This window comes from Gopherus flavomarginatus, chromosome 2 (assembly GCF_025201925.1).
Source record: "Gopherus flavomarginatus isolate rGopFla2 chromosome 2, rGopFla2.mat.asm, whole genome shotgun sequence".
Lineage (NCBI taxonomy): Eukaryota > Metazoa > Chordata > Testudines > Testudinidae > Gopherus > Gopherus flavomarginatus.
In genome coordinates, this window is record NC_066618.1 from 62,951,848 (window position 1) to 62,976,190 (window position 24,343).

General features: G+C 42.7%; 1 protein-coding gene across 1 annotated transcript in view; it reads right to left on the reverse strand.

The window, feature by feature from the left end:
- Positions 1-24,343, reverse strand: part of IGF2BP3 (insulin like growth factor 2 mRNA binding protein 3) — a 175,932-nt gene that overhangs the window by 40,719 nt on the left and 110,870 nt on the right. Inside the window, exons 8-10 of the mRNA XM_050938628.1 lie at positions 23,493-23,615; positions 14,537-14,672; positions 11,591-11,722 (exon numbers count right to left, since the gene is read on the reverse strand). Of these exons, the coding sequence (XP_050794585.1) occupies positions 11,591-11,722; positions 14,537-14,672; positions 23,493-23,615 (391 nt within the window). The remainder of the gene's footprint in view (positions 1-11,590; positions 11,723-14,536; positions 14,673-23,492; positions 23,616-24,343) is intronic.

A 24,343-nucleotide genomic window follows, 5' to 3' on the forward strand; every position in this document is an offset into this window, starting at 1 on the left:
TGGCACTGAAAGATACATTGAGACCTACTTGAATACTATACAGCAGCCAGTTTTAAGAAAAGGGGTAAATCACACCAGTGTTCTACTCACTCCACTGCCTCAGTTTGACTCCAGATCTTGGCCCTAAGCTTTAAAGCCATTAATGGACAAGAGCCTGATTATCTTAAGAAGCATCCTCTATTGCTGCAAACCACCAAGAGACTTGTACCCATCAGGAATGCTGCTAATAGAGCTCAAAGTGTAAATCTCAGAAGCGGAGGAGGAATAGTCACAGAATCATAGAACCATAGCGTTAGACCCCTCCATGCGGAGGCAGGGCTGAATAAGCCTAGACCATCCCTGACAGGTGTTTGTCTAACCTGTTCTTAACCTCCCACGATGGGAATTCCACACCTTCTTTGGTAACCTATACCAGTACTTAACCACCCTTCAAGCTACACAATTTTTCCTAATATCTAACCTAAACCTTCCTTGCTGCAGATTACTTCTTGCCTTACCTTTAGTGGACATAGAGAATGACTGATCATTATCCTCTTGAGAGGCGCCCTGAAGTCCCCTCTCAGTCTTCTTTTCTGAATATTAGACATGCAGTTTTTAAACCATTTCTCATAGGTCAGGTTTTCTAAACCAGTGGTTCTCAACCAGGGGTCAGGGGCTGCAAGCAGGTTTCAGGGGATCCTCCAATCAGGACCAGTGTTAGACTTGCTGGGGCCTATGGCAGAAAGCCTAAGCCCTAGGCCCCGCCACCTGGGGCTGAAGCAGAAACCTGAGCAACTTAGCTTCACGGGATGCCCTGTGGTGTGGGGCCGCGGGCAAGTGCCATGTTTGCTACTCCCTAATGCCGGCCCTGGCTTTTATATGCAGAACACACTTGTTGCGGCATATATGAGGCCATGGAGTTTTTAGGGGGAGGGCCTCAAAGAAGTGTTGAGAACCCCGGTTTTAAAACTTCTATCATTTTTGTTGCTCTTCTCTGGACTCTCTGCATATTTCCTAGAGTGTGGCATCCAGAACTGGATACAATACTCCAGCCGAGGCCTCACCAATGCCGAACAGAGTGGAACAACTGCCTTGTGTCTTACATACAACACTCCTGTCAATACCCAGAATGATATTTGCTTTATCTGCAACTGTATCACATAGTTGTTCATATTCAATACGTGTTCCACTATACTCTCCAGATTATTTTCAATAGTACCACTGCCTAGCTAGTTAATCCACATTTTATAGTTGTGCATTTGATTTTTCCTTCGTAAATGTAGCAATTTGCATTTGACTTTATTGAACTTCATCTTGTTGATTTCAAGCCAAGGCTTTGTCTGCACTACAGACCTTACAGTGCTACAGCTGTATGGCTGCAGCTGTGTTGCCGTAAGGTCCCCCAGAGAGTCGCTCTATGCCGGCTCTCTCGCCAGCATAATTAACCCACCCCTAACAAGCAGTGGTAGCTATGTCGGCAGGAGACCAACTCCTGCTGACATAGCGTTGTCCACACTGGGGCTTTTGTCAGTTGTAGGGACTGGGAGGAGAGGAGAGGAAGAGCGGGTGTTTTTTCACACCACTGACTGACAAAAGTGCTAGTGTAGTGTAGACAAAGCCCAATTCTACAATTTTTCAAAGTCCTTTTGAATTCCAGTAGCATCCTCCACAGCGTTCGCAACTCCACCCAGCTTGGTATCATCCACAAATTTTATAAGCATACTCTCTACTCCATAATCTAAGTCATTAATAAAATACTGAATACAGCAGAACCTCAGTTACAAACACTTCAGGAATGGAAGTTGTTCATAACTCTGAAATTTTTGTAACTCTGAACAAAATGTTCTGGTTCTTCTTTCAAAAGTTTGCAACTGAACATTGACTTAGTACAGCTTTGAAACTTTATTACACCAAAAACAATCTGCTGCTTTTAACCATCTTAATTTAAATAAAATAAGCACAGAAACAGTTTCATTACCTTGTAAAAAAAAATTTTTTAAACTTGTCATTTTTTTAAGCATACTTCTAGTTCTAAATGAGGTGTATGGTTCATTGGTCAGTTTGTAACTCTAAGGTTCTACTTTAGTACCAAAGTACTTAGTTCAGCTTTAGTACTAGGAGAGATCCCTGCAGACTTCACTAAATAGATTCTCCCAGTTTGACAGCGAACCATTTATAACTAATTTGAATACACAGTATCTAAGGGGTAGCCGTGTTAGTCTGGATGAGTAAAAAGTGACAAAGAGTCCTGTGGCACATTATAGACTAACAGAAGTATTGGAGCATAAGCTTCTATGGGTGAATATTCACTCATGAAAGCTTATGCTCCAAAACTTCTGTTAGTCTATAAGGTGCCACAGGACTCTTTGTCGCTTTCTGAGTACACAGTCTTTCAACCAGTAGTGCACCCACCTTTTAGTAATTTCATCTAGACTTGCCCCAAGTTTGCTTATGAGAATGTCACGTGGGACAGTGTCAAAAGCCATACTGAAAAATCAAGATATATCACAATTACTGTTTCCCCCTCTATCTACTAGGCCAGTAACAATGCCAAAGAAGGACATTAGGTTGGTTTTGCATGATCATTCCTGACAAATCTATATTGGCTATTATTTATCACTCTTATCCTCTAGATGCCTATAAACTGACTGTTTAAAAATTTGTTCCAGTATCTTTCCAGGTATCAAAGTTAGGCTAACTGGTCTATAATTAGCCAGGTCCTCTTTGTTTCCTTTTTTAAAGATAGGTATTATGTTTGGCCTTCTCTAGTTCTCTGCCCTCCATGAGTTCTCAAAGATAACTGATAGTAGTTCTGAGATTGCTTCAGCTAGTTCCTTAAGTATTCTGACAATCTTGAAATAGGGACTTCCAAACAGAAACAAGCCAGTTTTCAGAAAATGACAAATCCCATGTTTTCACAAAAGCGAACATTCAGCAATGAAGACAAAGAACCACCTGTTATTTTTTAATTTTGGACAGATGACAAAAAGAAAGAGGTGAGAGGAGAATCATCAAGGTAACAGTGATTCATGGAGTGGGATGAACCAGGTCTATTATGAACAAATTCAATAAGTTCATGAAGTTGTATTTAGTGCTTAAATACTGTGTCGATGGCCACAACAGAAATGCCACAGACAATTCTAGACACAATTTCTTTGTATTTAAAATTTGTGGTAGCGTACAAGCAAGCTGAATGTGTCCCTTGGGCTCTTGGCAAGTTGCCCATGAAGTTCTTCCTTTATAGAATCTGAGTATCCACAAATTCTGGTCTGTAATTGCTCGCCACTTCCTTAGAAGCAGCCGAGTTAAGAACCAAGTTCTGATCAATCTCTGGAAACATCCCCAAAGGTCAATTGTTTCACCAAGTTTTAAAATAGCAAAAATGTTTCCTTAGAAAGTTAGGGCCAACTCCGAAGTATTGCATCAGTATCTGCACCAAGTGGGATATGACAGGGTTTAATTCCTGGTTTCTGGCTGCAATCCAGCACGGACTGAGTGCACACTAGAGGCAATCACTGGTCAGCTTAAAAAACAGTGTTCATAGGCTCCACGGAGTGGATTCCGTCTAGTCCTTAGCTTAGAGGATGCTGAAGCTGGCAGTTATAGAGTGGATCAGGATTTCGGGGACCTTCAGGAAAATGAATTCTATTCCAGTTAAGTTTCTTCCCTTTCATAAAGTTTATTAGATATAATTAAATCTAAAAAATTCCATTTCTTGATCCAGAGTAAGAGAGCCTCAAACAGAACTTTGAGCAAACTGGTTCAAAGTTGCATTGAGGAAGGCATAATTATTTTTGTTTAAAAATAGTCAGGATCTATGTTTAGTCAGTGATGCCTAGAAGCATTGTAGCAGCCTTAAAACTGTTGAAAGCAGCTACCAAGAATAGTTTCAGAGGCTCCAAGACAGTGAAAAAAACAAGCTGCTAACTTGCCAGCTCTCTGTTGTTCATGGTGCCAATTTCACTGTTGTCCATTCCACTGGCTGCCAGTCCTTCTCCCCTACTGTCTGAGCATTTCAGGAAACAGTATTTCTTGTTATTCATTCACCAAGAGCAATGCCAATTCAGCGTGGAAGGAGTCAAAAGCATGGCAGGGATGAGAGTTTTGCACTGCTGTGAGAGCCATCCATTTGGCTCCATGAGGTAGACTGATCAGACAGGGTGGAGCAGGATGCAGCAGGAAGGAGCAAATTTTTCTTACATGTTGTAAGGTGTTAATAGAAGTATGAGGGAACTTAGAAAGAAAAAAAGATGTTGAGGAATTCTAGACACTGAAATCTACAGCCTTGGAAAATTCTCAGTTTTAATCATTTGGAATCAAACACTGAAGGCGGTTTTTCAACCTCACACAAATCCACCAAGACTGCTTGTTGGCTCTGGCACTTGGTATTATTAATGAAGTATAGTCTCCACTGCACAGATGCCCAACAGACAGGTGAACAAGTTTAGAGAAATGCATATCCTCCCCACAACTGCACCTGAAGCCCTGCCTCCTTTTGGCTGTAGGATGACTCCCCACAACAACACTACCTGCTGTTTACTAAGCTACCCAAAATGATTAGGGTATAATGCAACTCAGAAGAATTATAGTGAATTAAATGAATTGTTGCATCAACCACACACAACCCTGCACATGTTAGAGATGCTGCTTTTAAATACACAATTGCAGGAACTAATCTCTTCACATCTATATCTCAAAAGTTCAAACTCCAAGACAGATTTGACACGAAAGATGCTAGAGGATTAGAAAAAGTTTACTTTCCTTCCCCCTCACCCAGGCCCAATACTTCAGGCTATTGTCTAGGTCCCTCACGAAGCAATTTTTCATTTTAAAAAGTATCTTTACTCCAAGAGAAGCAGTGCAGCCAGCATTTCCTCACACGCACAGAAGTGAGACAGGAGACTCCTTCCAGCTTGACACCTCAGAGAGAGGGGACTCTCTCCTTGGTCACTACCTCTTCTGCAGAAAAGTAACATGGCTACAAAAAGCTCTCTCCAAGTCTCCCATCCTGTAGGAAGGGTTCAGGAGTAGAATAAGGTACAACCTAGCAGCCTGACTCATTAATGAGGGCACTCTTAGATGAGAAGGCCTTCAAACCTAACACTTGCTTTTCTTTTGGTACAGGAGATGGCTTTTTTGTTTGTTTTTTAAACTAGGGGTCTGTATGCATCATTTTAAATTGTTCTCATGTAGGGTGGATAAAAATCAATGATTTAAAAAAAAATCTGTTTTGATAAAATGCTTTTTGAGGAAAATACCTATCTAAAGATAGTTTTAATTAAGATACATTATAGCTCAAAGATATCTCATCATGGAATAGGGATTATAAATTCTAATTCTATACTATGAGACAATATGTTAATGTAATGTTTAAAAAAAGTTTTGTAAACTAGTTCCAATAGTTCATGGATTAGGTACCCAATCTTATGGGGTTCCAGGAGCTTCTGTATAGATTATTTAGGTTAATCTTTCCATCTACTCAATGGGTCTCAGTGCTCAGTCTAGAAGATATCATCAGAGATGCTTAGTTTTGCAGTTCTCAAACTGTGGATTTGTGTCTCCAGAGATAACATGCTTGTTAACAGCAAAAATGTTTTTAAATAAATTATATATAGAGATGAGAAATAACAGACCTCAACCCTACTGTCCCTTTGCAAATTTGTGTACACAGAGTCAATCCCTCACCTCTCTCTAAACGTGCAAAGTTTTAAAAAGTTCAATGAATAGAAGATGGTTGGGGGCGGAATAGATCTGGACAAGGAGAGGAAGTCTGGAGATAAATGTGAGAAGAGAGGGACAGACAGCAGAAATAAAAGTGAAACTGTTTGAACAGCATTTTCCAGAAGTCTTGAGGTCTTTGAGCATAGCCTTCATTGAATTGAGATCTATCATGCTATTCTCTCACTAGAAGGGAAAACCTACAATGGCAACAGGCCGCAAAAGAGACCCAGTTTGAGAAAGATGTTTTAATTAAGTTCCTCTACCTGTGGGTAAGATGGGCATGTGTGCAAAATGCCAACAGTGCAACAAAGAAATGCAAGGCCTGGTTATCTGATTGAACCAACATCACAAGAAGTGTTCCTTCTCAGGAGGAAGCTGCGTTGAAGATAATGAAAGGAACATGTCTGAACATGCAGGATCTTCAGGTTGGTAAACTTTTTTATTTCATACTTCTTTCTTAAGCACTGCCTGTCTTCCCTTCTGGACTATTCTTGAATTCTCATATTTGAGCAAAATATAGTTGTTACTCTACAGTATTATCATTTTAGATGCAGTTGTGATAAAAAATAAATTGCTGAAATAGGCAGATCTTCCTTTTACAATTTCGCCTTTAAGTAGTACTGAGTAGTCAGGGAATGTAATGAGTAATACTAAATGAGCTGTATACTAATAATAATTTAATAATTGCATTGACTTGTTTAGGAGAATCATCCTCAATGTACAGGATTCTGAAGACTATCCACCTTTTTTCTCCCAGCCAAAGACTTCAGTGTTCCAGAAATAAAGGCTAATGTGGACGTTGCAAAATACTTCCATAACAACCACTTTGCAGCAGCTGCTCTGAAAAAAGTGGGAGGAACCAAGCTAACTCTCTCACAAGACATGTGATAGAACTCAGTAGTGGACTGTTTTGAGCACTATATCAAGAACTGGCTTAATCCGACGACACTTTGTGAACAAAATCATGAAAAAAATAGATGGCACTGTCACAGCCAAAGTTCTCAACATTGGGCTTAAGAGAAATGTTGAACACATGCCGAGTACCCTGAAGCCTATTTCTGTAGCCTTGAACAAAATGAAGGGAAATAGCTGTTTTATTGCTGATGCTGTTGAAATTTGGAAGGAACTGAATGAGATCTTAAAGAGAGAAATATGCAATGACAGAGTTAAATTACGAACATTAAAAAAAACGAATGGGACAAACACTATCTCCAGCTCATTTTCTTGCAAATATTCTCAATACTCGGTTCCAGGTTCAAACTTTAACTGCTGAAAAAGAGAAGTTGGCTATGATATGGACATCCAGCAATTATCCCTCCATAATGCCACCTATAATAAACTTCAGAGCTAAGGGTGAACCATTCAGGAAATATATGTTTGCTGATGATGTTTTAAAGAAAGTCACACCAGTGAACTGGTGGAAGTCACTTAAGCACTTGGCTTCAGAGACTGTTGAAGTGATCATCTCGCTTTTAATAGCAGCAGCTTCTTCTGCCAGTGTAGAAAGAGTATTTTCTTCCGATGGACTAATTCATTCCAAATTGAGAAATCATTTGGGACCAGTGGGAGCTGCGATCGGCCAAACCTACCAACGTGGCAGGTAAATTTGCCCGGCTCGCCAGGGTGCTTACCCTGGCAGACTGCGTGCCAAAGGTTGCCAATCCCTGATGTAGAAATCCATGATTAAATCATGATTTAAATCAATTCGATGTAAATCAAATCCACTCTGACCTCATGTAAACCAAAATGTAAGGGTACAAATACAAGAATAAAGAATAAAGTAGTATACCTTTCTATGGATTTCACAACAAGCTACTTTCCCTTCTTAAAAAGGAACTGTGACAAAGCATCGGGTTCCCTGACCTTGCCTGGAAAGGGTGCCAGGTGGCTTCTCAACAGGAAGTCCTTCCAGGAGAACCGTAGCAGCTCGCTCACTTGATGCAGGGCAGTTTATGTATGCAGTGTTTTTACTTTCAGGAAAGCGGAGAACGTTGTGAATAACCACCATAGTGTGCGTTCATATCAGTGGGATGAGAACCCCACCTGGTTGCACAAACAACTGAATTCCTGTTGAAAGAGGATGTTGCTAGTCAAGATCTTCAAATTAAAAGTTCTGGCAGAAATTTATAGCCAAAAAGCCTGACTGCCTCCTGATCTCCTTGGTTCTTTTCCTCTAAGCCACTCTCATTCCCCTTGGTCCTTATCATTAACCTCCCTTGGTATGTTTTCTGCCTGCCCTTTGGCCGCACCTCCGTGATTCTTCTTCCCATCCTACAACTTACTTGGATTTTCCTCATCTCAATCTGTTCTCTTATCCCCTGAAGCTTTTCCCTATGATTTGCTCCCATTTGTTCTCCTTCCCATCTCCCAGACCCTGTTCCCGTCTCCCACCCAATAGAGCCTGTTCCCTTTAGCCTTACTCCCTGCCCTGTGCATTGTTATGCCTATCCTACTGCACTGCTGCCCAAGTTTTGCTCCACTAGTAGGTGCACTGAAGAAGAGAGAGGGAGTTGGGTAACAGAGCATTAAACAAACATAAAAATGGCCATCCTGGGTCAGACCAATGGTCCATCTAGTCCAGTGTCTTCTCTCTGACAGTGATCAGTTCCTGGAATCTGCGGTACTGATGTTTCCCAAACCTGGCTATCTAGGAACTACTCAGCTTCTCTGATTCTCAGTAGCATCTGTATTTGCCCTTCCAGTTCAAGAATCTTTTCTTCCAGCAGCCACCAACTTGCACTTCATACACAGGAATCCCTTCCAGCTCAGGCAAGAAAGAAAACATGCAGGTCACCACCACGGTTCCATCACTGGCCACTGTGAAATCATACAGAGCTGAACCTCTCTCTAACCTATCTCCAAAACACTCCTGTTAGCTGCCTCTGTTCATGGCTCTTGAGTTTGCCTCGTAAATGACTTTTTATATCAACTCTTCCAGCTCAGCCCTGCCCCTCACCACCAGAAAGTGATGAGCCACTCAGCCTTCAAGCAGCAGGGCTGATCAAAGCAGCAAGGGTCAGAGCCATGCCGGCCTTACCAAGGCACCCCAATGCACATGGTCTACACCCTCCCCCATTCCTGTTGCCAGTCCCCAATCCCAACCTCCAAGAAAGAACCCCAGCTTGATGTTCCCAGCTATCTACCCTTTGTTTCCACCAATTTATTCCTTAGCTTTTTGCATATCTACTTACCACGCAACCAGAAACCCAGATGAACTAACAGTTGGGACAGCAGCTTGTTTAGGAGGTTGAGAGAGTGCAGCAGCACAATGGGGAAGCAAGTTAGGAATCTGCTTAAATACACGTATCATAGCCTGTGCCACTTTCCAGCTGCAAAAATTCTACATTGCGATAAAATAGCACCTACTTCTTGATGGGCTTTTCCAGCGTTTTGAGGTCCTATTTCCAGAAATCTTCCACCTGGAAACCAACCAAGATTCCAAAGAGTAACCTGGATAGGTTTTTTTCATTGGCGGTATGGAGTGGAGGGACAGAAGGATGAGGATGGATCAAAAGAGAAAAATGGGACAACAGTCTATTGACATTGCCAGCTTCAAAAAAGGTAGCAGGAAGTTCTCAAACTCGGCACTCAGAGAGACATATATTGGCAGTAGCAATTTACAGGAATGAAAGGAAGAGAAAGCAAAACAAAGAACTGAGAGAAGAATAAGATAGAACAGGAAAATGGGGTTGAAGTAAGAATTCTTGCAGGAGTAGTAGGACAGCTTGCAAGTTCAGGTCAAGGAGAAAAGTAGCATTTATAACTACTACCAATGTAAAGAGAAATACTGACTGCCAGCATAAACAAAACCATCCTTCGTTTCCAAAACACAAACCATCAGCTTCTACAGATGACGTTTTTCTGCAAAGCAATGAAGCCAAGGCTGTGCTTTAGTTTTCAACCAGAGAAAGTATTTTTGGATTAGTTTCATCTTCAATACTAATTAAATTTTTCATGGATGCATTGCTTTTAACAGTAAAACTGTGCGGTATAAACACAGCATAGATTGCCTCCCAGGCTCTTTTTTGGAACATTTCCCTGATAAGGCCACTAACATTATACACTATGTTCAGTATAGAATCTCCCTACACTCAGATCTTTCATTCCCATGAACAATGTTATGAGCGTGGCATTTATTTTCTCTTTCTTTCAGTGACATTTCCTTGGCTTAATTCTCTGGGAAAAGTATTAAAGAAACCTCTAGTACAATATGTATAGTTATTTAGCACATCTGAGTGCAATTATTTAATCTAGTTCACAATTTCTTATCTCATTGTGGATTTGGCTTCACGTACAGCATGCATGGCAAATATAGAGATGAAAGATTTGCTAAGAAAGCCTTCTGCAAAGCAGTAACCAAGCCTTGACTTTGACACAAGGGTGAATATATAGTGCAACCAGTGTCCTGAACACACTGTCTGTTGGCATCCATAGCCAATATGCAGCACTGCATTTTTGCCCATCAAGTCTTGCTCAACATTAATCAATTTAAAAGTTAACTCAAAGAGATTCTCAGTAAAGAAGATGGTAAAAAGTTCTGTCAGGTCCCTGGGCTTTGTAAAGTCTTACCAGTTGCTTGTTCTAATAGTTCATTTTGAAAACCTAGTCATCTATTACTGAGTTGGTAACCATGGAAGCTAGTGACAGAGGAGTGACAAAAAATTACCTCCTCCCCGCCTCCAAAAACTGCAGAGAGTTTGCAGACAAGAACCTTCCCTTGTTAGAATGATTCCTGGAGGGTCCCTGTGATGCAAAATATTGCTATGGAGCAAGCAAACGGTTCCCCTAAGAACATTAAGAAGCAAAGAATTTGAACAAGAGCACAGCATGATTCCTCACACTCTCTTTTCAGAGAGCATTATTCTATGCACACACACCTCCCAGTAGATTAATCTGTACAGAACATCACCTGTATCCTGTAGAACCTCTGAGTAACCAACACCTCAGGAATGGAGGCTGTTCATAACTCTGAAATGTTTGCAACTCTCAACAAAACGTTATGCTGGTTCTTTCAGAATTTTACAACTTAACACTGACTTAATACAGCTTTGAAAATTCACTGCGCAGAAGAAAAATGCTGCTTTCCCTTTTACTTTAGTAGTTTACATTTAACACAGTACTGTTCTGTATTTGCTTTATTTGTTTTTGTTTGTTTGTTTCTGCTGCTGCCTGATCGTGTACTTCCGGTTCCAAATGAGGTGTGTGGCTGACTGGTCAGTTCGTAAATCTGAGGTTCTACTGTACTTAGTGTTGTTGTATACCAGTAGGTTTTGTACATACACAGAAATGCTGTATTGAAAGAAATTTGTTTTTGCTACACAGAATTCTAATCTATTATCAAATGTTATATTTTTCTTCATATTAAGAAACCAGATAGGAGGGCTAGACTTATATAGATTGCTTTATTTCTTGTAACTGCTGACCAGCTCATTTAAGAGTGAAGTATAAACTTGTACTTATTTTTCTGCAGGGATACAAAAGAAAATCTCTATCGTGTGTTTAGAAAACAGGTTTCATACTCTTCCAAATCTCTCGTTTGATTTCACTGACAAATTCATCACTGATAATTTTACAGAACAGTCACTGAGTGTTTGAACTCTTCTGTAACCACCTTAGATAATTTTCATTTGGAAACAGGATAAACAAGCCAAGCTGAAAGCATTCAGCAAATAAACCCTGCACATTACATCAAGTAAAAACACAAAAGAACTGTGCTACCAGTAAACTGTTGCCAGAACACTGACATACCTGGGTCTTTGCCAAGTTTTTCTTTTTTTCAAGCTTTGACTATCATCACCTTATAGTTACAGTTACTCTTCAACAGTAGTCAAACTTTGACAGCATCCTTTTTTGCCAATATAATATAGCCAAAAGTAAGAAAACTTCTTACCCCAAATGGTGGATATGAAGTAGCAGCGGCAGCAGAGGCAACACCTACTGTGGGAGGTGGTATTCCTGAAGAAGAAGGTGGGAACAGACCCAAGGCATTCAGATTTAATCCAGGAATTAAATGTGCTTGAAGCTGCAACGGTAGAAGAATTATTTAGCTTTACAATGTAAGTTATTAAACTTAATCAAAATCCTAGTTGGAACAATGTAATAGCCTCTTTTGTAAAGATGCCTAGGTTTTATTTTAAATCTACATTCTTGAGGATTCAGATTTCAGACCTATAACCCAGACAACTCACTTAGGCCAACTAGGTAAAAAGCTTGGCTCTCATGTGACAGTCAGTCAGGTGTCTCTCACTACAACTTTATTTTTCAATGAAGTGGCCCACAAGATTGGAGAAAAGAAATCCAAGTGACAGGCAGACCTTTAGACCGCATGCCTAGAATGAGGTTTAGTACAAAAACCAAAATCCACTTGACTTTGTGATAGAAAGTCAACAATCCTTTAGATACAGAGCGGCTCCACCCATAACCACTAATTCTCCTTACCTCCCACACTGCTAAAACTTCAGGTGGACTGTAGAGTGTTTAGTGTGAAATTCCCCCACAGTGCTCACAGGGTGAGCATTAACTATATAGAAACTGCATGTCACTTATTAGATCAGTGGTTCTCAAGCTATTTACCACTGTGGGCCACATCCACACAATATACACCTCTACCTCGATATAACATTGTCCTCGGGAGCCAAAATATCTTACCGCGTTATAGGTGAAACTGCATTATATCAAACTTGCTTTAATCCACCGGACTGCACACACACACACCCTCCCGGAGCACTGCTTTACCACATTATATCCAAATTCGTGTTATATCAGATCGCGTTGTATCTGGGTACAGGTGTATATACTAGCTGTATGGTCCTGAGGATATCACATGGGCCGCAGCTGTTTGCTGATTGGGCTGCAAGCAGCCCATAGGTTGAGAACCACTGGACTAGACTGTTCTTGGGCAATTTGACCATGCCTAATTACTAGGAGGTGTTGTAACATTCTAACATACTCCAGAATCTTCAGTTAAGCTCTAGTTACTCCCCTCCTCCCCCGCCAAGTTATTTCCCTGCAATACAATTTGACATATTAAACCTGTTACAGCTGGGACAGAGACCTCATTTAACGTCATCACTAGAAACCAACTGTAGGACATGAGCTGCTAGGGATTCCTTTATTGCCAAAGACCAAGCTAAAACTGCAGCTACAGGGCAACAAACTAACTTGGAATGACTAGTCAAAATCCATCCAATAAAGCATTAGGAAAAAAAAACCCAACATACTTCCCACCCACTGCAAAAGTGGTGAAGAACAGCCCTGGTATTTCTGATCAGTCTGGACAATCAGGAAACATTGGCAAATGAAAGACATTTCCCACCTGACATCCAGAACAGAATGTTTTAGTTAAGTGTTGATATATATCTGAATTTTTCATAGAATCATAAAAACGCAGGGCTAGACGGGATCTCAAGAGGTCATCTAGTCCATGCATTGAAGCAGGAACAATTACACCTAGATCAACCCTGACAGGAGTTCGTCCAATCTGTTCTTAAAAACCTCCAATGACGGGGATTCAACAATCTCCCTTGGAAGCCTATTCTAGTATTATCTATCTTTAGAGTTAAAACATTTTTTCTTAATGGCTAACCTAAATCTCCCTTGCTGTAGATTAAGCAGATAACTTCTTATCCTACCTTCAGCGGATATGGAGAACAATTGACCACCATTTTCTTTACAACAGCCTTAACATATTTTTTCAGTATCTTTCCAGGTACTGAAGTTAAGCTAACTGGTTTAAAATTCCCCAGGTCGTCTTTGTTGCCTTTTTAAAAGATAGGTATTCTATTTGACCTTCTCCAGTCCTCTGGGACCCTCACCTGCCCTCCATGAGTTCTCAAAGATAAATCGCTAGTGATTCTGAGATTGCTTGAGTTAATTCTTTAAGTACACTGAGATGAATTTCATCAGATCTGCCGACTTGAACAGATCTAACTTATCGAAATATTTTTGAACCTTTTCTATCCCTATTCTGGCTTGTGTTCTTTCCCCCTTCTTGTTACTACTGTGTACAAGCATTTGATTACAATTAACCTTTTTAGTGAACACTGAAGCAAAATAAGCATTAAACACCCAGCCTCCTTGCTGTCGTCCATTATTAGCTCTCCTTCCCCGTCAAGTAGTGGACCTACACTTTCTTTTGTCTTTCTATTGCTCCTAACAAAACCTCCTGTTGTGTCCTTTTATGTCCCTTGTTAGGGGTAACTCATTTTGTGCCTTACCCTTTCTGATTTTCTCCCTACATGCTTGTACTACTCTTTTATTCTTAAAGTTAGCAATTGGTCCATGTTTCCACATTTTGGAGGATGGTCTACCCAAGTCTTCTCTGGTCTACCAATCTCTCTAGCTGTGACACTGTCGAATAACAGGGTAATACTTTTTTGCATTAGATAATCAGCAACTATCTTCATAGGCGTACAGTTTCTTTACCTTCCAAATTAGAAAGGACATACTTCTACTCCCAAATTAAAGAGCGAGTCCTATACATGAGAAAATAGGAAATGAAGGAAAAGTCTCATTTACAGATTAAAGTTACCAAATAAAAAATTGCTGCTCTTATGTTAAAAACAAAACAGTATCAAGAAACTAGAAAGCACTTCCTTCAAGTACTTTGTACTACTGTGGCATCAAATGAACATTCGTAACACATATAAAAACTCCTTTCCAGTGTCCACAACAAAGGAAGGTACTTTTGAAGTAAAATTATTCTTCATTTCCTTCATCTAAGTCAATTTTCTCAATTTTTCCTACCCAAAAGAGATCCAATATATATAAATATAGACTTAAAGAACCTCTTAGAAATAACTTCCAAAAATGACCAAGCCATAAAAAAAAGACTCACATTCATAGCAGCAATATCATTTTCATAGGATTCCCTGATTTTCTTCATTATTTCTTCTTCGGCCTTGGCACAAGTTTCAATACTGCCTTTAACTGTAATGGTCCGTTCAGGATTATAGAGTGTCAAGTCCTGCAGTCTGCAGACAAAACAGAAATCCAATTAATTACTATTCAAACAGTAGATGGTAATCAAAACTTATCAGCTGAGGCTGGAGAATTTTGAAACTGGCAGATTTTCCCTGGAACAATGGAACATACAAGATCAATTTGCAGCAGAACTCAAACATGATTCTAACAGAATCTGAAAGAATGCTTCCCTCACAAAAGACTGGACTAAAATTAGTGCAATGTGATTCAGTGTCAAATGATTAAGATTTGCTTGGATGTGTCACAAATTCTAGCAAGGAGAGATTACTCACCTTGGACAGTAACCTGAGATCTTTGAGATGTGTCCCTCTGGGTGCCTCACATCAGGATACACACCCACCCGTCTGCTCTTGATTGGAGATCTTTGTCAGCAGCGTCTGCAGGTCCACACCTGCGCGCCCCAGACACCTTGGGGCCCGAAAAGGAGGAGCAGAATTTGAGAACTCAAATTCCTTCTCAACCACAGAAGTCTAAAGAAAGATTCTGAGGCAGAGAGGAAAGAGAGTAGGTAGTGGAGCACCCACAGGGGGACACATCTTGAAAAACTCAAGTTATTGCACAAGGTAAGTAACTTCCTTCGTCAAGTAGTGTCCCTACGGGTGCTCCAAGTCAGGAGACTCTCTGCGCCTCTATCATGGAGGAAAGTGCTGAGGAAGTGGATTCAATATGGACTGTAGACAGTGTCACCAGTGGCCATGTCAGTCCTGGAATCAGACATGAGAGCATAATGCTGGTAAAATGTGTGCAGCGAAGACCAAGTGGCTGCCCTGCAAATGTTTGAGATGGGTATATTGTTAAGAAGAGCTACAGAGATCAAGAATTATTGCTGAATCTGAGGGGAATGAGGCTTCGCAGCATGACGACATAACCTGGAATCCATTTGGACAATCTTTGGGAGGAGACTGGATGTCCCCTAATTCATTCTGAAACACAGATGAAGAGTCTAGGAGAAACCCAAAAGGGCCTGGTCCTGTCAAGATAAGCAGCAAGAGCTCTTAACATCCATTGAGAGTGTGGCTTGGTGTAAAACAGTGGGTAGTAAATCTTTTGATTAACGTGGAATTCAGAAGAGACTTCAGGAAGGAAGCAAGGATGTGGACATCCCCATAGGTTCAAATGGGGATTTCCTCAGAGCACTGAGAACTAAGGAGAGGTTCCATGGCAGACTTGGCTTCTTGACAGGAAGGAAGAGGTTGAACAGGCCTTTGATAAATCTTGCAGTGGTAGGGTGAATGAAGACTGAACACTTCTACCAGGAACTGTGATGGCAACTAGCTGAACTTTGATGGAGGTGAGCAATAAGCATGTGGTCTCTAAATTCAGAAGGTAATAAAGGATGTGAGACAAAGAGAACTCAAGAGAAAGCATAGCTTGATGGTTGCACCGAGCCTGGAAGCGTTTCCACTTTTACAGGTAAATTTTCCTGTATTCAGTGTTGTTGTAGCTACATTGGCCTAAGGATATTAGTGAATCACAGTGGGTGAGGAAATCTCTTTTACTGGACCAACTGCTGTTGGTGAGAAAGACAAGCTTTCATATTTACACAGAGCTCTTCTTCAGCTCAAACATTTGTCTCTTTACCAACAGAAGCTGGTCCAATAAAAGACATTACCTCACCCACTTTATTTCTCTGGTAAGTTTTCCTAGCTGTTGGCTCTGATGTTAAGCAGTACCCTTTTAACTTCTGGAGAGCAGATCTCTTCTATACCAGACAGCCATTGAATAGCCACACTCAGGCAAAATGTTGTGAGATTGTGGTAGGTGACCACACCCAAATCCCGGGTGAGGAAAGTTGGGGTTACAGGAAGGCAGATAGGAGGCTGCAGGGACAAATCAATCAGCTCTATGAACCACACCTGTCTCAGCCATGATGGCCCTATGAGCAAGGGTGGTGAGTTATATGGGCCCATGGTGCCAGGGCTTCAGGAATATTCAGAGCCGGGGGCCTGGCTCCAACAATTTTTGGAGCCAGGTCTCTCCCCCGGCCCTGCCTGGAGCATCCCCCAGCCCCCGCCGACCCCCACCCACATCCATGCATTCATCTCTCCCAGGCCCCGGAGCGTTCCCTGGCCCCCGCCTGCCACCCCCTGTGCCTCCCCCGGGCTGTCCCTGCCTGATTGAAAGTGGGTGGCTGCCCTGCTGCTCCGCGCTGCTCTCCCTCGCCTGCACTGTCAGCTGTTGCTGCCTAAGGCTAGGCTACAGCACAAGAGCGGTGCCGCTGGCAGACTGAAACAGCTGGCTGCTGCACCTGAGGAGGAGGAGGAGGTACACACGATTGGCAGCCTTCCCCCAGCACCCACTGGGAGGTGACGCCGAGGGGGCTTCCATCTGGGAAACGTCTTGGAGTGGATCTTACTCACCTGAGCAGTTGCTGGGGTTTTGGTGAGTGTCTGACCCTCTGATCTGCTCCCCATCCCCCACTCCTGCCCCATACTGGGCAAGGAGCAGCCCCAATCCCCACCCCCAGTGGCCTATGGTGAGGGGCAGCAGCAGGGGAGGACACCACACATGATGGCAGCCCCCCTTCCACCATAGGGGAGGGGGCTTCCTAGACCTGAGAGGGGCCCTAGGAATACGTGCAGTGACAGTGCTGAGAGCGCGAGGTGTACGCACTGACCGGGGGGGGGGGGTGCCTTCCCCCAGAGCTTGCTGCTGCTAGCGGGGAGAGGGTTTGAGGGAGTACTCCTCTCTGGCCCTAGCACCGGGACAGCTTGTCTGCACCCCAAACTCCTCATCCCTGGCCCCGTCCCATCCCAGAACCCACACCCCCAGCCAGAACCCTCACCCCCTGCACCCCAATAACCCTCAGTCCCAGCCTTGAGCCCCCTCCTGCACTGTGAATCCCTCATTCCCAGCCCCACCCCAGAGCTCTCACCTGAGGGAAAAAACATGCAACTTAAATTTGGCAGTCAGTTTGGGGTATGATCATGTTTAGCACAATACTTGATTATTTTACACCCTTTAAAGTATATAATTGGTGGTATACGGGCACAACAAATTATAATGTATTAAAGCAGGCAAGTGCTGCTTCTGACTTTCCACTTTTAATTGGCCCTTGTGATCTTGTAGCACCAGTGCAGTGAAGAAAAAGATAACTCATCAAGTGATGGCCTGAGTTCAACACCAAGCTTTCAAACTGAAGTTATGTGAAAGAAAAGATGCGGCAAATCTACAAGTCTCTCCCCCAGCCCTACCTGGAGCGTCTCCCAGCCTCTCACCCACACCCACCCCCCATCCACGCATGCATCTCCCCCAGGCTCCGGAGTGTCCCCTGGCCCCCGCTCCTCATCAAGGAGTTTTCAGCAATCTTGGCTATCAAGATTTATGTGGTTGGAGTACAACAGCGAATTAGACAGAGCTTTTTGCTCAGTCTCCAAAAACTGTTCTGAAAAGAAGATCTTAATATTTTCTATGAAGGCCGAACGAACGTTTATTTCGCCCAGATTTCAAGATTGGAGACATGCGTTGCGTGGTTTTACATCACACGAAAAATCCTCCTGTCACAAGAAAGTGGTAAAGAAGTATGCTGCTCTGCAATCGCAGGTAAATGTTTCTGCACTGATGTCGGCCAGTTACAGAAAAGAATCACGATCAGCTAGGAATGCACTACCCAAAATTTTTAACGGTGTTCAGTACCTAGCTCAACAAGGAATAGCATTACATGGACATAATGAGAGTGATTCAAATTTGATGCAGCTCTTGTTGCTACGTAGTACAGATTCAGAAGAACTAAGACAGTGGCTTAGTTGCACAAAATACAAGTGGCTATCACATGAGGTTAACAAAATAATCGCAATGATGGCGCTAAAACAAATTGTGCAAAAGATAAAGGCTTCAAAGTTTTATGCCATTGTAATGGATTAGACTACCAATTTGTCAAGAAAAGAACAAGTAAGTTTTTCTTTAAGGTTCTTTTCTCGTGAAGACTGGGAGATTTATGAGGAGTTTATTGGGTTTTACCAAACTGACGCAATGGATGCTGCTTCTCTTTTCAGGAACCAATCATCCAGGTAAGGAAAGATGATCATGCTCATCTGGAAAAGATAGGCTACTGCAATTGAGAGAACTTTGGTGAAGACCCTTGAGGCAGTGTGCAGACGCCGAAGGGCAGGATGTGACATGGGTACTGGTCCCTGCCACCATAAAATGTAAAAATCGTTTGTGCGAGAGATGAATGACAAGAAAATAAGCATCCTGAAGGTCAAGGGAAACAAGCCATCCTCCTGGATCCAGAGAGGGAATTATTGTTGCTAGAGTCACCATTCTGAACCACTGGGAGCAGATTAATGTGCTTAAGGTCCTGAGATCCAGAATTGGTCTCCATGCACTGTTTGTCTTCAGGACAAGGAAATACTGAGAATAGAACCCCTTTCCCCAATAATGTCCCATGGGACAGATTTGATCATGCCCAGATAAAAGGAATTGTATCTTTCATAAGAGATCTTTCTGAGCGAGTTCCTTGAAGAGGGATGGGGGAGAGAGGAGGTGGAAAGGAGTTGAACTGATGGAATAGCCTGTAGAAATCACTTCCAGGATCCATCTGAGGTAATGGACTCCATCCCTCCCATAAGGGTAGGAAGGGAACAAATGTAACTTAGGATCCAAAGTGAGAGGTAATTTGTGATCCTTGATCAATGGGTCAAAACAGACATTTTGAAGACATTACTAGCTGGGAGAGGGCTGTTTCTTAGAGAATCTGGGCTTCATTATGGAGTACAGCCAGTCTTGTGGGCTGGTAGAGTGGGCGAGGTCACTGAGTTGTCCTGCTCTGTTTTCTTTTAATCACAGATTTATAGATGCTCAAAGATCACAGTGTCACCAGGACAGCTTTGAGTGAATGGAGGGACCCATCCATGGCATCTCTAGCCAACTTGAGGCTTTTGAAAAGAAGGTGCTTGACCATATTTTGTATCTCCTGAAGGAGGCCGGAAGATTGCAGCCAGGAAGCTCAGCACATGACTAACCATAGCCACAAAGCATGCAGCTGTTTCAGCGGCATCTAGCGAGGCCTCGAAAGATGCCTTGGCAACTGTCTGTCCCTGTGTAATGAGGGCCTGAAATTGTTCTCTTTGCTTCTGAGTCAGATGTTCAATAAAGATGAAAACTTTGACTAGAGACTGTGAAGTCACACTTTGCTATTGGTGCTTGATAATTGGCCACTCTGAACTGCAACTAGGCCAAGGAGTATTTCTGCCAAGAAGGTCCGATTATTTCAGCTGCTTATCAGATAGTGCTGAATGGAACTGGAGTTGCCTGTTCCATTGGTTGGCAGCCTCTATCCCAAAGACTTGGGAGGTGGATGGGAGAAAAAGAGTACTCTGAGCCTCTAGGAGGGATGTAATACTTTTTGTCAGCTCATTTAGATGTGACTGGGAGAGTGGCTGGAGTTTTCCATACCATGCATGCTGGGGTAAACAAATCTTCATTGATGGGTAAGGCAATCCTTGCCTTGAGGAGGTGAATGAAGGATACCTATCCAAAGAACGGTGGATTTCCTGAATCTCCTCTAATGGGATTAGTAAGGCATCTGCCTCACTTTTTATGAGTTCTTGAAAAACCCGGAAGTCATCAGGGTAAGATGGCAGGGAGGAACGAGAGATTCATCTGATGAGGAGGATGATTTGTGGGAAGGGGGTGCTTCTCCTCTTCCACTGCTTCCAGTTCTCCTGGAGGTATCTGGGTGGCAGGACCTAGGGCATCAGTTGATGTCAGGTCTTTTGGAATGGCACCCTGGAATCTATGGACTCCATATGGAGTCCACAGATTCCAGTAAGACAGCTGTGATGATGCATAAGGGAATGGGACCGAACCTCAAGTTAGTCCTTGCCAGGGTCACCAGGCGTTCTTCCTGCTATGAGCTCCTTCTGCAGTGTGAACGTTTAGGAAGGGAGGTTGGAAGTTGGAGGAACCATGACAGACACATCTGTATCCATAAAGTGGGCCAGTGGTGTAGGTACTGGTTGTTGGGTCAGTACCAAGTTCCGAGAAGAGATATGCAATTCCATTGTTATCGAGGTTAGACAGGGAGACTGATGAGGTGGTGTGGAGAATTTTGTAATGGTACCAGCTGGAAGTATCCCTCAGTACCCTCAAAGAGTCTGCATGGGGACAGCGTCAATACCATTGAAGAAACAGAAGGAAGGTGAGCAGCCTCCATGAGATGAGTTGGTACTGGGGAGTAGTATCTCTCAGGACATCCAAATGACAGTGACTTAGGTTCTTTGAGGATTCAGAGATTCCCATGAAATAGAAGCCTGGATGATACTGGGGACCCTGGATATGGTTCCGCAGGAGTAAAAATATCGGGCAGTCCTGGAGACTGCACTGAAATAAGCATGGTATGCTTTTCACCTTAGGCTACAGACAACAGTACAGATAAAGGCTTTACCTTGGTTCTGGCTTTTGGAGGCACTAAGTCAGGAACTGGGATGTTGGTCCCGCTCTAGATGCTTTCTCAGTATACAACCTTGTCTCCAAAGTTTGTACCATGGTTGCAGTATCAGAGGGACTGGGAGCCTCTGCAATGCCCACACTGAGATACGAGATACCAGAGACCCAGGACACGACTTTCCCTTTCTCTTTTCTCAGTCTGGAGAATGCGGTCTTTTCTTCTTGGAAGGGCTGGGGAGTCCTCAGGGACTGCTGAACCAGAGGTGGTCGGTGCAACAGATGTACAGGGGTAACTTGGTTCCTGTGGGTCTCAGGGAGCCCTCCACAAGTAGGAGTTCAAGTCTGTCCTCCCTCAATTTTTTAGATCTGTTTTTAAATCTGAAGAATTACATTTACAGAGAATGCGGGTTTCTCTCAAGCAGCGAAGGCAGCTTGAATGTCTGTTGCTGAGGGGAAAGGACCTGCGACAGGTCCAGCAGGGTATGAAGTCCAGAGTCTTGGGTATAAACCTGCACTTAAGGCCATGGATACCCAACCTAGAGGCCCAAAGGGCAAACAAGGAGCAGGGAAGGGGAGAAACTCCCTCAAAGGACAAACTTTTGCTAATAGAAAAAATTAATAACTAAAAACTAAAAGAAAAGGTATAAAGAAACCAAGGCATAGCAAGCCAGGAGGCTCAACACTGCAATGCTCAGTCTCAAGACACAGGCAGCTGAAAAGGCACTGGAGTGGTGACAGGTCAGCCCCACCCTATAAACCCTTTTTTCAGGCACAGGGGTGTCTGGGGTGCAGGCAAATACACCACTTACAAAAATTTCAGATGAAGCGTGCACAGGTGCACATGCAGCCTGGCATGGAGCACTCATAGGGACACTATCTGAAGAAGAATTATCCCTTCCTTGCCACCCACTAAGACTGCTGTCAGGGGAATCCAAACCCATGTGCTTTGGATCCCAAGGGTGTTTCAACCCTCTGGAGTCTGAACAAAGTCCAGCCACTGCCTCAATCTTAAGGTCCCTAGGTTTACGCTCAGGGCACAGAACTTTTATCTGGCACCCTCACCTGAGTGTCAGAACCCTCTGTCCAGCCCCTGGGCATAGTGCTGATCCTTCAGACTCTTCGGTACTTAAAGACACCCCTAACCTAGGACTCCACCCAAAAGGTGCGAACTTTCTGGTTTACAGTTTAACTGTCTAAGAGACAAGCAGCAGCAGCTGTGAAGTAGTCAGACACAGTCCAGTCTAACATCTGTATGCTCTTTACTTAACAGATAAAGCACAAGAGAGTACAGTATTACATAAAACAATAAGACACCATAAATGCAATGTCCCTCACTAGCTCACCAGTCCCTGGAGGGAATCATCTCTGTTCTGTCAGACAGGGTCCTCTGCCTCCTAGCCCCCACAGCAACTTCTCATCTCAATCTGGGGCAAACTGGTTTTCACTCCCAGTTCTGTCCTGAGAGTCTCCAAAAGGACTCTATAACAGTCACAAGCATCTTTCTGTTCTGCCTTCTGGTAATTTTCCCTGCTCTCAAACATGTTGCCCATGTTACAAAAACTATCAGGTTCTTTCTTTCATCTCCACAACTGTTTTCCAATTCTCCTTCTTTAGAGAAATTCTTATTGACTTTCTTACTTTCCTCTTTCCCTTTTTCTTCTTTTTTTATTACACTACTTGTTTCCCCTTCCTTCATCCAGTTAACTAACTCACTTCCCTCTTGTCCCTCCTCTTTTGGTGTGTTCACTCCTTCACCGCTCTCACTTCCCCAAACTTCAGGAGAAGAAGTCCATGCTCCTCTCACCCACATGTAGCTCCATGACAGAGCAGTATTCAGATGTTTCCGCTCACTGCAGCAGTCACTTCCACCCATTGGTGAGGACTAGCTAATAGCAGAAAGAGTTCCTGCCTAGACATTTGCCTAAATGAACAAGAGATTGGTTACCCCACTGCAGTTTAGCTGTTAGAGGCTGAAGCAGAAAGGGACCTGACCCAGACAGAAAATTTACTACCTAAAATACTACTATTCTCTTTTTATTTATTCACTTGCTTTTCTCCTTTCCCTGGTTCCGAAGCCCAGCCGATACAGGAGAGTAAATTATGTTATTTCAACTCATTCTATACATACTTCAAAACTAGTCCAGTTATAAAACATGCTTGCCTGTCCAGCATAGAACAGTTTCAAGACAACATTTTATAAACATGGATTAAATTAGCTAGAATACTATTTTCAGACCAGCCCTGGCCTAGACTATTTTTAGACAAGTTGAGAAGTGTTTAAATTCAGCTAAAACAACAGTTTAAGTCCCAGAATGGATGGAGCTCTGAATGTTTGGTACCTCATCCTTTACATCATGGACAAAACCCAAGGAACTATTTCTGAGCACAACACTTCAAGGTTTAGGCCACTGAACACTTACGGAGATATTGTGATTTTAGTATCTGTGTCCTGTTCAATTTTCTTTAGGTTTCTTCCTTCTTTGCCAATAAGACGGCCAACAAAATTGTTATGTGCTAGTATCTTCAAGGGAATTTCTTCTGTACTGTAATAGAAGTTACAGAATTCAGACAAATGGCCAACTATTAAAAAGCAGCTGAAAGAGGCAAGGTTTTAAATGTAATATCACTTGAATGAAAAATCTTAACTGTTTGCTGCAATAAAACTTATACAGATAAATATTTACTAACAGAGACTGAAAGTGAAGGCAGGTCTACACTACAGCCCTATGTAATTACTGCAGTGGCTGAGGTCCACACTACCCTCCTTCTGTCTGTGGTGTGCATCTTCACCAAGAGCATTTCCACAGACTGAAGAGGGGCAGTGTGAGGGGCTGAAAGCCAGGGCCAACAGCTGATGTAAGTAACACAGTGTCTACACAGACACTGCACCGCCCTAACTGCACTGACATAAGCCCTATGCCTCTTGTGGAGGTGGAGTTATGATGTCGGTGCAGTAGAGCACTTACATGGGCAGGAGCACGGCTGCAGTTTGCACACTAACATTGTTATGTTGACATAAGCTGCCTTATGTTGACTTAACTGTGCAGCGTAGACCAGGTCTAAGCTTTCAAAACTGTAAGTACTTTTCACTGTTCTCTCCATTAGAAGTCAGGGGGGCTGTTGTCTCAGGAGTGTCCACTATTTAAAAATACTTTGCAGCCAAATTAACCAAGCTGGTTTTTTTTTTTTGTTTTTTTGTTTTTTTTTTAAATAAAGATGACACACCTAGTAGCTACAAACATCATAATATCTACTTCTGAAATGGAGCTCA